This window comes from Macrotis lagotis, chromosome 7, assembly GCF_037893015.1.
Source record: "Macrotis lagotis isolate mMagLag1 chromosome 7, bilby.v1.9.chrom.fasta, whole genome shotgun sequence".
Taxonomy (NCBI): Eukaryota; Metazoa; Chordata; class Mammalia; order Peramelemorphia; family Peramelidae; genus Macrotis; species Macrotis lagotis.
Window position 1 is genome coordinate 104,358,820 of NC_133664.1, and position 13,670 is coordinate 104,372,489.

A 13,670-nucleotide genomic window follows, 5' to 3' on the forward strand; every position below is an offset into this window, starting at 1 on the left:
GGGATTTGGAAGTTCATTGTGATTAAGAGATTAGGATGAGATGGCTGATGGAAACTGGGTACCAGACAGAGATCCTACAATCTAATATTGACTGAAACCATGCTTTCTGTGTCCCAGGGAAACCCATTATGATTGTCACAGAGTTTATGGAGAATGGAGCCCTGGATGCCTTCTTGAGGGTGAGGATGATTGAATCAGTTGGGTTAGGGAGTGATGATTAAAGTAAGCCTTGTCATTGTCTGTACTGGATGGGGATGGGTTGAACATTACTTAAGGGCAACCCAGAGTTAATGGAGAGAGATGAAAGAGGGAAGAGTTAATAAAAGAATGTTCTATGTCCCAGCTCTTGGGAAAGAAAGCACCGCTTATGTAGCAAAATGAGATAATATTTGGAAGGTATTTGGGATAATACTTGTCATGTAGTAGGCACAAACTTAATAAATACATTTTCCCCTTTATCCTCCTTCTTCTACACCAGGCACAGGAAGAACAACTTGCCCCTGGACAGCTGGTCTCCATGCTGCAGGGTATAGCTTCTGGCATGAGTCACCTGAGTGACCATAGGTATGTTCACCGAGACCTAGCCGCCAGAAACATCCTGGTGAGCCAGAACTTATGCTGCAAGGTATCTGACTTTGGCCTGACTCGATTGTTGGATAATGACCGAGATGGCACTTATGAAACTCAGGTCAGATATGTTTGTGTTTCTACCATTTTCCGTTTCCCCATCATGCATAAGTTTTAATCCTCCTCTTTCCCAATCCATATATAAGCTTTAATCCTTCTCTCTCTCTCTCTCTTTATAATAGAGTACTGGACTTGGAGTCAGGAAGCCCTGAATTCAAATCCTACCTCAGACATTTAATAGCCCTGAACAAATCACTTAACTACTTTTATCCTGTTGCCCATTTCCTTATCTGTAATGATAATAATAGTACAGATAAGACCTACTCTACAGAGTTGTCAAGATCAAATGAGATAATATAGCAAAATGCTATACAATTTTCACATTCCATATGATCATTTTACCTTTATATCTCCTTTCTATTCCAGGGAGGGAAAATCCCAATCCGTTGGACAGCCCCTGAAGCCATTGCCCATCGAATCTTTACCTCAGCCAGTGATGTGTGGAGCTTTGGGGTGGTAATGTGGGAGGTGCTAAGCTTTGGAGATAAGCCATATGGGGACATGAGCAATCAGGAGGTGAGCCCAAAACAAGCCTAGACCAATTCCCAAACTATATTCATATTTTCTCTCTCTCTCTCTCTCTCTCTCTCTCTCTCTCTCTCTCTCTCTCTCTCTCTCTCCCCTTCCTCTCATCCTGAGTCTCTCTTGAGTCTCCATCAAGTCTCCTTTATCTTCCCACAGAAATACTTTCACCTCCTTTAAGACTCTATTACATCTTCTATCTCATCTTTTCAGTCTTCACATCACCATATGCTGTCTTATTCTTTTTCCTTTTGTCTTTCTCACCACCACTGAAATTACACAGTCCCTTGGGGTGGCTAGGTGGCGCAGTGGACAAGGCACCGGCCCTGGAGTCAGGAGTAACTGAGTTCAAATCTGGCCTCAGACACTTGATAAGTACCTAGCTGTGTGGCCTTGGGCAAGCCACTTAACCCCATTGCCTTGCAAAAACCTCAAAAAAAAATTGCAGGATCCCTTTTCTCATCCTTCTGTGCTCCAACTCAGGTGATGAAGAGCATTGAAGATGGCTACCGCTTACCTCCTCCAGTTGACTGCCCCGCCCCATTGTATGATCTCATGAAATGCTGTTGGGCTTATGATCGGACCTCCAGACCTAGGTTCCGACAGCTTCAAACACAACTAGAACAGCTACTTGCAAGTCCCCATACATTGAGAACCATTGCCAACTTTGACCCTCGGTAACTATACAAGGGAAGTTCTAAGGGGGAAAATAAACTGGATCATAGATTTAGAGGTGGAAGGGATCTCAGTTCCTCTGGTTCATCTATATTATTTTGTAGATATGTTCAGAAGTCAAAAGACCTGCCTAAGGTTAGAGAGTCTTATACTGATTAGAGGGATAGGAGACACAAACCTTGCACAAATATATGTAGAAATCTTTTTTTGAAATATAAGCTAAAATAACTTTTGATCATCTATGAAAAGAAGCAACAGCCGGTATCTGAAAAATGTTTCTAGCAATTACAAATGTTTCTGACATGCAGACAACCACATTATATGAATATTCATCTATAGGGCCATTTTCCTACAGAAATATAAATGTGGATTAGGGTCTGTAGTATATCATTCAGCTACACCATGGGTTAAATAGACGTTTGTGTGCTATCCTGAAAAGTTAACCACCCTTTAACACTGTTTCTAGGGAAACATTTTCCAAACAACCGATGTACAAACAAACTCTTGGAACACACCCTATTCATAAGTTAGGGACTGCTTGTCTATCTTTTTGGAATGTGTTTCTTTTTCCTGGCAGGCTTAACATCCTAATGACTTTTGGCTCTAGCTAACAGTTAGGAAAGTCCATCATATGGAACATGGATGTCAATTGGGAAAGAAGCAGAATTATAATTATCGAATAAAAAAATTGAAAGATCTTAGAAATCATCTGATCCAAACACTTGACATCATCTCAAAGAATGTTCATCCAGACTCTTGCTTAAAGAAATCTAATGTTAGAGAATGCACTATCCTCCCAGGTAGCCATTTCCCTTTTCAAAGTAACTCTTCATTGTTATGAAGCTTTTCTTTATATTGAGCCAAAACCTGTCTTCCTTTAATTTCCACCCTGGGGTAAGCAAAACATGAATAATCTTTTCCATAAATCAGCCTTTTAAATAACAACATTGATAGGTTACAATCATTACTCCAGAGCCAAATGACAACACCAAAAGTCAAGAAAGCTTGACTTCGAGTTTCCTGATATCTGAGTTCCAGGCACAGGAATAGCTGTTTGCAGGTTTAATGGGTCAGTCAGGATCTGGCTGGTATCAACCTGGTAAACTTTGGGGTCAGAAAGAGAACATGGTCAGTTTTCTCATTTAAAGGTGACAGGATATATGCCAAATTAAAGATTATCCAGATTTGTAAATTGGTTGTACAGTATTTTGCCATTATTGTAGTCAGTATTCCCTGAACACATACATACTTGCTAGGGAGCGAACTAGAAAACTGGGCTATAATCCAACCATGCTATGAATATTCCAGAAATACGACTGAAAGCTAGTTATAGAATGGTCAATAAAGGGGAAAACTGTAGAAAGGATAGGGAAGGCAGTCTTCCAAGAGCCTGAAAACTACATCTCTCTCTCCTAGAGTTACCCTTCGGTTGCCAAGTGTAAGTGGCTCAGATGGGATCCCATACCGAAGTGTCTCTGAATGGCTTGACTCCATCCGCATGAAAAGATATATACTGCACTTTCGATCAGCAGGGTTGGACACTATGGAGTGTGTACTGGAGCTGAATGCTGAGTGAGCAAAGATGGGTACAAGGGAGGGGACAGGTGAACAATAGGGAGTGGGTACTGGAGTTGACTACTGAGGGTAGATGAGCCAAGGAAGGGGTTCTCTTGTGACTTGGTTTCAAATGTCTTCTTGCTCATTTCATTCACAGGGACCTGAAGCAGATGGGGATAACACAGCCTGGACATCAGAAGCGAATTCTCTGCAGTATCCAGGGTTTCAAGGACTGATTTGAGGACTGGATAAACTTGAAACCCACCCATGATGCCCATTTGCCAGCAGACCATACTTGAAGTGTTATCTTTTATGCCCCATCCCTTATTTGGAATCTTGTATGTTATTGGTGCTGCTCTTTCCCACACCTCCTATGGAGGAATTACACCCTGTGGTTTGGGGGAGGTCATTGTCTTGACTTATATTTGAAGACAGGTAGGTAGAGTTATGGACAACAGTAAGGAGGTGGTATTCATTGGATTTGGAGTTGAGTGTGAGCTGTGACAGATTTTTTTTTTTTTGTAAATAAATAGCCTAGGACAGATATCTACCCCTTTATCATGCTACTGGGGTTTGCTAACCCCTTCCCTAATCTTTATAGAAAGATCAGACACTGAATTCTAGGGAACTGTGAGTGAATACTTTATTTGTAATTGTTGCCAGAGTCTCAAACTATGTGGTCCTAAGAAGGTGGAATCAGTCCAGCCTCTGGTAGAAAGCCAGGGCACAGCCTCTCCTCAAGCCCCTCAGCAGAGTACAGGAGTTGCTGAGTGAGCCAGCCAACAGCTTCGGTGTAGGAGCAAAAGCAATACTGCTGCCCAAACTGTCAAGCTCCCCAAAGAAAAAAGGGATAGATAGGAGGATGCAAGATGATGCTGTGAAGCCTGGAAGATAAAAGACAGGTGGTCCTTATAACCAGGTGGGAAAAGGGATAATGAAAATGAAGGGATTGGTCTCAGATTCTGCACTCTCCATTTATCTGTGTCCCCCCTAGAATTTAAGAGGGACTAGCGTTAAGACTAGCTGTCAATTTTCTTTGTGGCCCAGGGTGGGGAATGAGAATGAATGGCATGAAGAAAGATGATTTGAAAATAGGTAGTTCTCTGATCTGGAGTAGCTTCTCAGTCTTCAAGATTCATGAAACGGGAGTTCAACTTCATGTCTGGGCCCGAGTTGTGTGGCAGTGACGACACAACACATGTCCATCCAGAGGAAAACAACCATTCTCATCAGCCTCAATTGACAGGGCTTTCCCACAATCCTGTTGGAAGAGGGTGGGACAAGACAGTAAAGTACAATGCTTATCTTCCCACTGTAAATAGCTCCCTATCCCCCATACACTGCAGCTCGAGCCCTGAAACTAGGTCAGGTTTAGTCATTCCACCTCCTTTTCCCTTCCCCCACTCCTCACCACCCTTTTACTTCCTCTTCTTCTGCTCAGAGCCCCTCCCTTTGGGGGTGGCTCTTAAGGATTTACTCCTCTGGAAGAAGGGAAAAAACTCTTTCTTCCTGCCTCACCTTGACCAAGGATAACTCAAATCTCTTAGAAAGTCTAACTTGCCCAACTCTATTCTCCAAGGCCACCCACTTCACTTTTAAGAAAGATCTTAAGGGGAAGAAGGAATGACCTATACCCCATGATGTTTTTCTCTTCCTTGGACAACCTCTGAATATTCTACAGACAGATTTTCTAAAGTCATCTTTGGTTTCTAATTGTAATGTCACCCTCACCACCTAAGCAAAGGCATGGAAACTTTGGAGCCATGGGGGGGGGGGGGGGTATTTTTGATTGTCCTGACCTCACACTTGTAGCATTTCATATGGAAGTTTTTGTCAAGAGCTACCACTCGGACAGTCTCATCTCTGCCAGGTTCAGGCATGATGGGTTCGGCACAAACAGAGCAACGTGGGGCGTACTGCCTGTGGAAGGTGAAGAGGGAGAGAAATGGAGGTCAAGGAGGAGAGAGGGGGAAGGATAAGGAGATTTTCTGCTAAGAAGACAGACTCACTGAGGCAATACAAAGCAAACTCTTCCAGTAAGCAGTCTCCCTTTTCTAGAAAATTATGTGACGCAATAGATAAAGCACCCTGGAATCAGAAGACCCAAGTTCAAATCAAGCCTCAGAGACTAGCTCAGAGGCCCCAGGCAAGCAACTTAATTTCCCTCAGTTTTTTCATCTGTAAAATGGGGATCATAATCTCTAGCTCCCAAGGTTGTTGTGAAAATCAAATGAATAGATAGCACAGTGCTATCAAAATGTTATCTTTCATTATGACTTTTATTTTCTCCCCAAGCAGAGACTTTTGAGAGCTAGACCTGCTTAATTATTGTCTCTCCAACCTTAGGCTGAGCTGGGAGCTGCACAAGTCCCCAGTGTCCCAACTGCAAAAAGGAGTAACAGTTCTAGTCCCAAATTAAAACTCAAGGTCATTTCCTTGGAACATTGTTACAACTGAGAAGTACATGAGTGAAAAGAGGCTTTTTATGGGCTGACCTGGGAATATAATCACTACATATATAATTCATTGTTTCTGCAGAAAAATGCACCCAGAGTCTCAAACAACTGCTCTGAAAAGAGGCTCTTGCAACACCAGCCTTACAGGAAAAATTGGCAACTTGCATTTTAGGGAAAAAAAACACATAAATATGAAAGGAGTATAATACATGAGTCCCAAGAAAGAGTTCAGAATAGAAAGGTTAATGAAACAGCATGAAAAGCAAGTCAAAATACTCAGATACTCAGTAAAATATAAAGTCCTGAACCCAAAGTCAACAAGATGACATGTTCCTGAGTTCAAATCAGGCCTTTACTAGATGTATGACCTGGGCAGGTCACTTAATCCTGTTAGTCTCAGTTTCCTCATCTGTAAAATGAGCTGGAGAAGAAAATGGCAGACTGCTTTGCCAAAAAAATTTCAATTGGGGTCATAAAGAGTTAGACTTGCCAGAAAAACTGAATAGCAAAAATTTTTAAATTGGACAAAGGCAGATTAACTGACCCACTCCTGACATGAGAAAAGCTGTGCAAATAGAGACCTGCTTGTGAAATTCTCCAAGGCTAGGACAAGAAGCTCAGCCCATACCAGGACAGGAAGGACTGGTTAGTGAAAGACCCAAGTGCCACGGCTCACCGATGATAGTCAGGGACACAGTGGGGTCGGTTGGCTTGGTCCACAATGAAAGAGGTCCCTTCCAGAGGGCAGGCACAGACCACACAGGTGAAGCATTGAGGATGGAAGGCCCGACCTGTGGCTCTCAGCATCCGCTCAGTGATAGGCTGACCACATGTACTACACTTCTCCAGGGTGTTCTAAGTTTTTGTAGGACAGGTAAAGAAAACAATGAGCATTTATTTATTGCCAGGTGTTCTTAAGCACTTTTATGAATAGTATTTGATTTGAATAAAGAGGTTCACAAGGGTCTGGATGCCCCTCCCCAGAGACAGGATATAGCCACTCAGTTTCCCTATGTGGCTTCCTTACCTCATAGCACTGCTCACAGTAAGGTGCCCCTTCAAGGCTATAGAACTGCTGCCCCTGCAGCTGCCGCTCACATTGGTGACATGTAAAACACGTGACATGGAATAAACGTCCAAGTGCCCGGACTGCAGGCTGGGAACGTACCAGGGCCTGGTGGCACCGACCACAATATTCTGGGTGGGGGAGGAGAAGGAGGGGAATGTGGAACAATGGAAATGGCAGGAAGGACGTGGGAGGGGAGCCAAAGGTACCAGTCACAACAATCAGGAGAAAGGTTAGTTAAGAGATAGGGAGGCAGAATGGTAGTGACCTGAATCCCCTTCCTGTTTAGGACCTTATTGGGAACTGGGGTGGGGAGGGAAACTCAAGTCTCACCATCGGTGGAGAGTTTGTTACTGGATGGCTGCTCCATGTCCCTCATTAACTGCTGTGTCAACTCCTCCAGCTCCTCTACCTCTCGAAGAGTTAGAGGTCCTGGCGCACCAGGAGGGCGTACCTAGAACCCCAACAGCCTTGGTTTTTCTCTGCAAATTCTATTGCCATGGTCTTCATTTTACTCTTCCCCAGCTGTCTTACCATCTGCCCTCCACCCATTGCCAAGAGGTTCTGTCCTAATTACTAAAGCCCCTAACTCCCCACTCTACAACTACCCAGGATGAAGGAAAATAGGTTCTGGACACCTATACTTACTCCAGACCTTCTATAGTCCCTAGACTCATTTTAATTCCTTTCCCCCCAAATCTTCTATATGCGAAATATCACAGACAAGTGAGGGAAATGACTTGGGCAGTTACAGACCACACACATTTCTCAGATCACCATAGCACTGGACATACACACCACAGACACACCAGGGCCAGAGATTAGAGAGTTCTAGAAGTGAAAGGTACCTAAGAAATCATTTATATAGTTGCAACATTTTACAGGTAAGAAAACTAAGGTCCAGATATATATACTAATTTGCCCAGAGTCACAGAATGGCACAACTGAGGCTGAACCTGATTTTTTTAGTGCCCAGACCTGGGTTCTTTCCATCACACCCTATATAAGGGGGCAGAAATAAGCAAAATTCAGGTGCATGTAAATCAGCACAACACCTATACTTTTAGATGAATTTTTAAAATGCTTAAGTGAAAACTCTCATTGGTTCAACCAACTTTGGTAACTCCCAGGACTGAAAAAAAAATTTACAATCCAAACACAGAAGCCTCACAGACTACATAAATACAAATACACCTATAGCACATGCATATAGATCCCATTTCCAAAGAACATATACACCAGAAGCACACCTACCCGTCCCAACCGCTACTGAGCAGCCCTGCCAGCATAGAAATATAACATAGGGCAGGAAGATCAGGTTAAACCCAAGATGTGGCCTATGGGGTCCCTTAACCATCCCACTTCTGAATTCTCAGGGTTCTCATGTAATGAGGATTTCTGGAGCCCAAAAATGGACCTAAAGCACTGGGCGGGGTGGGGGGGAGAGGGATTTATAGAAGTAGAAATTTCTAGATTGTATGGGATACAGTGAGACAGCTTAGCTCTCCCCAGAAAAACTATGCACCAGGAAAGCCCCAACACATTGGGGAAAAGGTGAAATCGCCCAGACCACACCAGCATCCTAGATCATATTACCATCTGCTGGGCACTACTAGAAAAAAAGAGTGCTGACTTTGCTACAAATTCATGGTCTCTAACTTCAAATGGACTCAACTGCTGAGCAGTTGTTATTCAGCTTTCACTTAACTCTCTATCACATTCCCCAACGACAGCTGTTTCAAACCTTTTTCCACTCTTCAAGCCCCCAATCTCCATTCCATTCCACCATCACCCTTGTCACTCCCAACAGATGATTTCATCTCCTATTTTATGATCAGAGCTCAAGTTCCCTCGTATTCACCTCTATCTCCAAAATGAAGCCTCACTATTATGAATACCAATTTTTAAAAAAGTCTTCATCCTCTCCTCCTTTCTACCTATTCTCAAAGGAAGAACACCTCTTTTCCATTGCCTAAGCATTTGTCTTTGGTCTTAGAACCCTTCACTACTGCCTCTTCATTATGTCAAGAACACTCCTCTCCCTCATCATTTTACAGGGAAGGAAATTGCCATCCCAAAAGCTTAAGATAATTGTCCAAAGTCACAAAGGCAATGAACAGCAAAACTTGAATTTGAATCCCAGTCTTCAGACTACACATCCGGCAGTTTTTTTTTTTTCCAATTGGTTCTCTTCCAATCTCAATTACCACATTTTCCTAATATCTTCACAAATTTTCCCTGCTTTAAACACAAAACACTTCTTTCAACTTGGCTATCCCAAGGCATCTTATCTTCTCTTTAGGCAAATTCACTACTTCCATTTCTTCTACCATATGATCATTTCTTCAATTCTAATAATTTACTCACAACTACTTTACTGAAATAGTCATCAAAGGTCCCAGATAACCTTTTAAATCTCCTCACCTTTGCCTCAGATCTCATTCTCCAATGTGCACAAACCTATATTTCTTGAAGTTCTCCAGACTTCCAAAGTCACTGCTGTATTGTAACTTCTTGAGCTATCAGTCTCCTATACTGGTTGTACTTCCTCCTTCCCCCACTTCAATATGGGTGTTCCTCTCCAAGTCCGTTCCTCAGATCATTCTCATTTAACTTTTGAGTGGACAACTCTAAATGATATCTTCCTGAGGCATAACTAAAACTGAATTCTTCTACTTTTCCCAAAAGCAGATCTTTCTTCTAATTCACTCACATTTGTAAACAATATTTACATTCTCCCAGTCACCAAAATTGAAAGCCTTTTAGTCATCCCTCCTACTCTTCCCATATCTAGTCACCAGGACCTGTGTGTCTTCTTATCTCTCACCTTCATCCTTCCCTTCTTTCCCATCACTACCTCAAACCCGGACTAGCGTAATAGTCTCCTAAAAGGTCTCTCCTCCCTGCCCCACCCCCATTATCCTGTTTTTCAGCTCAAGCTTCCTAAAATATTTTGCCTATATCAAAAAGCTTCTCATGGCCTATAAATACTGTTAAGGTCAAATATCTTAATCAGTCCCCTACTAACTGCTCCAACCTTATCTTCCACTACTCATAACTCCCAAGGCTAATAACTCTCCAGTCCAGCTAAACTCAAACTCAACCTATTCACACACATCCCTAAGACCACAAGTTTTCTATCACTATTCATTCTGTCCCATATTCCCACTCCCTAGACCAGGATGCCCTCACTTTTTCTTTCTACTTAAATCCTATCCTTCCTTCAAGGTCCAGCTCTGGTTCTGCATCTTTCACCAAGTCTTCCTCAAAAGCCTCAGATCAGGGGAATCTCTCTCCAATCTGAATTTATTTGCCATACTATCTGACACAGTAGAGCATGTAGTATGAGCTTAGTGTATTTATGTATACATCCTGTTCTCCCCAACTTTATGGAGAGCTTCTCAAAGATAGCCCATGTCATATTTCTTAATTTCTAGCACCTGGCATATTATTCTACCTTAGTGGGTACTTAATAAATGTTGATATTACTAATGATGCTCTTGTTAGAATGCTCCCAGACCCAGGTCAACCCCCACAAAGTCAGCAATAACCATTCAGGAAACAATGTGGTCAGCTGATAAGGGAAAGTCAGTTGATCAGACTCCCTTATCCTCCCATTGTTAAAGGGGATGAACTCAAAAAGGACTAAGTGGGAAAAGTAACTTAGTTTTGGAAGTCACTGTCCAGAACAGCCCCACTAAAATACTAACCATTGAGGCTTTCTCAAAATGTGCTGTTACCCACTCCCAGCCCTGCCCCACCCAAACACCCAGGTACTTCCATGTCCCTCCTCTGGGGGTGCTGTTTCCTTTCTTCCCTTTGGCTACCCCTTTCCTCTGCAAATTTACCCACTCCAACTTTGGGTTCTAGAAAGCCCTGTCTTTATACTTAGTCCCAACTCTTGCTCCTACATTTCAAACCTATCTAGTTCTTCCTCACCTGGTCCTGGGAAGGAGGGGGCACTGGACGTTGCTTCTCCTGAACACGGGGCTTCTCTCTCTGTTGAGCATAGGTGAAGCTGGGAGGCTGAGGCTGTTGAGGGGATCCTGTACTAATGGGAGGTGAAGGACCCCCCTTCTTATGCGGGGGACCCCCAGGGGCTGGAGGGCTAAACTTAGGAGTTACAGGAGTGAATTTTGGGGCCACAGCATTAAACTTAGGGGTAGGGGTCGGGGCTGGAGGTGGAGGTGGAGCTGGGGCTGGGGCTGGGGCTGGGGCTGGAGCTGGAGCTGGAGCTGGAGCTGGAGCTGGGGCTGAGGCTGGGGCTGGGGCTGGGGGTGAAACTACAGAAGGAGCTGCAACTGGAGCTGAAGGACCTCTAGGCTGGGTGGTTAAAGTCTTAGCCACAGATACAGAATGGGATTGAGAAGGGCCAGTGGGTGTCAACCAAGGAGGAAGAGGTGCTTTGCTCGAAGCTGCAGGGGGGACACTTGGCTTGGGAGGGAATTGAGGGGCAGCTGGGAGAGGCACAGATCCAGATGAAACCTGCAGAGTAGGGGAGGTCAGGGGGAAAATTGGGTTAGAGGAAGGTATTGTCTTTCATATCACACACACCCTTATGTAGGTTCACTTTGTATCTCTACCAAAAAATACCCCTCCACACACATAAACACACAAATGCAAATTCCTGACCTCCCCCACTTTTCCTACCCCATCCCTCACCCTGGGCTTGAAGGGATCATTCCGGGTCATGTCATCCAGCAGGGAGGACAAGGAGTCCATCTCCAGGTCAATGCTGCTCACCTTTCCTCGGGACTATGAAGAGTAAAGAGTTTGAGGGCTTGGCCAGATTCCTTAAATCACCCTACATTGAGTTTAAGAACTCTCTTTCCCCAAAGATAATCTAGTCCTAAAGAGCCTATAGGGCGAGATGGAAATTTCATCCAGTTCTTTCCCCCCCCTGAATATCTCCCTGCCCATAAGTGGAGGAAGTCAGCTGGAAACAGAAGGCCTTCTAGGCCTTCATTCCTTTTATGGGGTATCATTTTCATCCCTGGTGCTCCTTTCCCTTCACTCACCTGATGGGTTGGTGCGAGAGGTTCAACCCCCACTTCTTCTTCCAGAGGAGGTGGAGGGGAAGGGAATGTCTCTTCTTCTGGAGCAGGGGGGAATGGTTCCTCGAATGGGGGAGGGGGTGGGGGGAAGGGCCCTCCCAGAGAAGCCTCTCCATCATCCCCTGGAAGCACTGGAGGGGGTGGCAGGGGGAAATCTAGAGGTAGGGGAAAGAGGTCTATTAGCAAGGTTTTTTACTCGCCACAACTCACTCTCTCTGTCTCTGTCTCTGTCTCTCTCTAGGAGGGCCGGCGAGGAATGCGCTGAGACCCCAAGTTCATTATTTGGCAGAAGTCCTGGGTATTCCAGCAGACTTCACAGTAAAAAGGTGTTTTTCATCAGGAAGTTCTGCAGAAGGGGAATTCACTTCCCTTTTCGGTTTAAGAAATAAACTCAGAAAAGAGTCATGCCCCGTACACATTCTCCCTCACACCCACCCCCCAGGCAAGGAATTTGAACCGGACTAGGAGTCCTGGCTCTGGGCCACGGGCTCCAGGATGAGGTAAGAACATCTGCTCTGGGCTGAAGGCTTGCGCTGCGCCTACCCAATACCCCCCCTCACCTCACCGCCCCCCAGACAAGCTCCTCGAACCCCTGCCCACCTCGGGTGGCAGACCCCCCCCATCCTTACCTTCCGGGAGCGGGGGAGGAACCTCGCCCACCTTGCCCATCTGCGCCCTCTGGGCCCCGGGCCCTGGAGCATTGTCCTTAGCCCCGGCCAGGAAAGGGTTCACTTTGGGTTTGGGGGCCACGACCGGGGCAAACTTCTTCTGAGGGGCATAGAAGGCGGGCGTGGAGACCGAGACGGAGATCACGGGTGGGGGGCGGGGGGCCGCCATGCGGAGGCCGGGCTGAAGGAAGAGCCACAGTTACGCGAAGCCCAGGAGGGGAGGATGGATGGGTGGACGGATGAATGGATGGCACACGCCGCACGATCCGGGCCCCCCCCCCCAGCCCCGCGGATGGGGAGCGCCCGCAGCCCCCCATGCCCACCTTCCCTCCGCGGTGCCCGCCCGCCCCTCACCCTGGCTCACCGCGCAGCTCCGCTCCTCGCCTGGGCCAGGCCGGGGAAGAGTCCTCAGCGCCGAGTCCGGTCCAGCTGTGACTCCGAGCGCCGGCCCGTCCCGAGCTGCTTCTAGCTGGGCGGAGGGGGAGGCGGGGAGAGAGAGGCAGGGAGACCATACAAGGAGCGGCCCGGAGAGCTGGGGGGAGGAGGCGGGCAGAGCTGGGGGGCCGGGCGGGCACCGCGGGGGGATGGGGGCGGAAGGGCAGGACACTCCCCCAGGAAGGGGCCCAGAGCACGCCCAGGGCCAGGGAAAGCGGAGAAAGGGCCTCCCCCTCCCGGCCAACCTCCCCGCCGGCTACACACTCCAAGCCCAGCAGCCCTCCCAAAACATGCCCGGCTGATGTCATTTCCTGACCTTCCCAACACCACCCAACTCCGCGCGCGCACACACACACACGCATGCACACACACACACACACACACACACACACACACACACGCAACCCCCTCCTCCTTCCCAGACACACAGCTGCCAGAGGTCTGACTCACCAGCCCAGTTCGCCCCCTCCCACTCCGTTTGGGGCGTTGGGGGCGGGAGGAGCAGACCCAGCCCTAGCCCCCGACTTTGGTCAAGTCCAAACCAGCTGTT

At 46.2% G+C, this 13,670-nt stretch overlaps 2 protein-coding genes across 4 annotated transcripts in view; one reads left to right on the plus strand and one right to left on the minus strand.

The window, feature by feature from the left end:
• Nucleotides 1-7,082, plus strand: part of EPHA1 (EPH receptor A1) — a 23,954-nt gene extending 16,872 nt beyond the window's left edge. Inside the window, exons 13-18 of one of the 2 annotated variants that reach the window (XM_074193485.1) lie at nucleotides 118-179; nucleotides 479-688; nucleotides 1,054-1,203; nucleotides 1,693-1,886; nucleotides 3,301-3,456; nucleotides 3,599-7,082. In XM_074193485.1, coding sequence (XP_074049586.1) covers nucleotides 118-179; nucleotides 479-688; nucleotides 1,054-1,203; nucleotides 1,693-1,886; nucleotides 3,301-3,456; nucleotides 3,599-3,677 — 851 coding nt within the window. In that variant the 3' untranslated portion in view covers nucleotides 3,678-7,082. The remainder of the gene's footprint in view (nucleotides 1-117; nucleotides 180-478; nucleotides 689-1,053; nucleotides 1,204-1,692; nucleotides 1,887-3,300; nucleotides 3,457-3,598) is intronic. The other variant, XM_074193484.1, reaches the window with a different exon arrangement.
• ZYX (zyxin) lies at nucleotides 4,060-13,238 on the minus strand. Of its 2 annotated transcripts, none has more exons than XM_074193487.1 (10): nucleotides 13,040-13,238; nucleotides 12,647-12,866; nucleotides 11,982-12,172; nucleotides 11,626-11,718; nucleotides 10,903-11,448; nucleotides 7,297-7,417; nucleotides 6,925-7,094; nucleotides 6,574-6,752; nucleotides 5,241-5,361; nucleotides 4,060-4,702 (listed from the first exon to the last, which is right to left on the minus strand). In XM_074193487.1, the coding sequence occupies exons 2-10, from the start codon at nucleotides 12,852-12,854 to the stop codon at nucleotides 4,598-4,600; spliced, it is 1,734 nt and encodes a 577-aa protein (XP_074049588.1). In that variant the 5' UTR covers nucleotides 12,855-12,866; nucleotides 13,040-13,238; the 3' UTR covers nucleotides 4,060-4,597. The 2 variants fall into 2 exon arrangements, with proteins under 2 accessions (XP_074049588.1, XP_074049587.1); XM_074193486.1 differs by having other exon boundaries at nucleotides 13,050-13,237.
• Nucleotides 13,239-13,670: the final 432 nt, after the last annotated feature.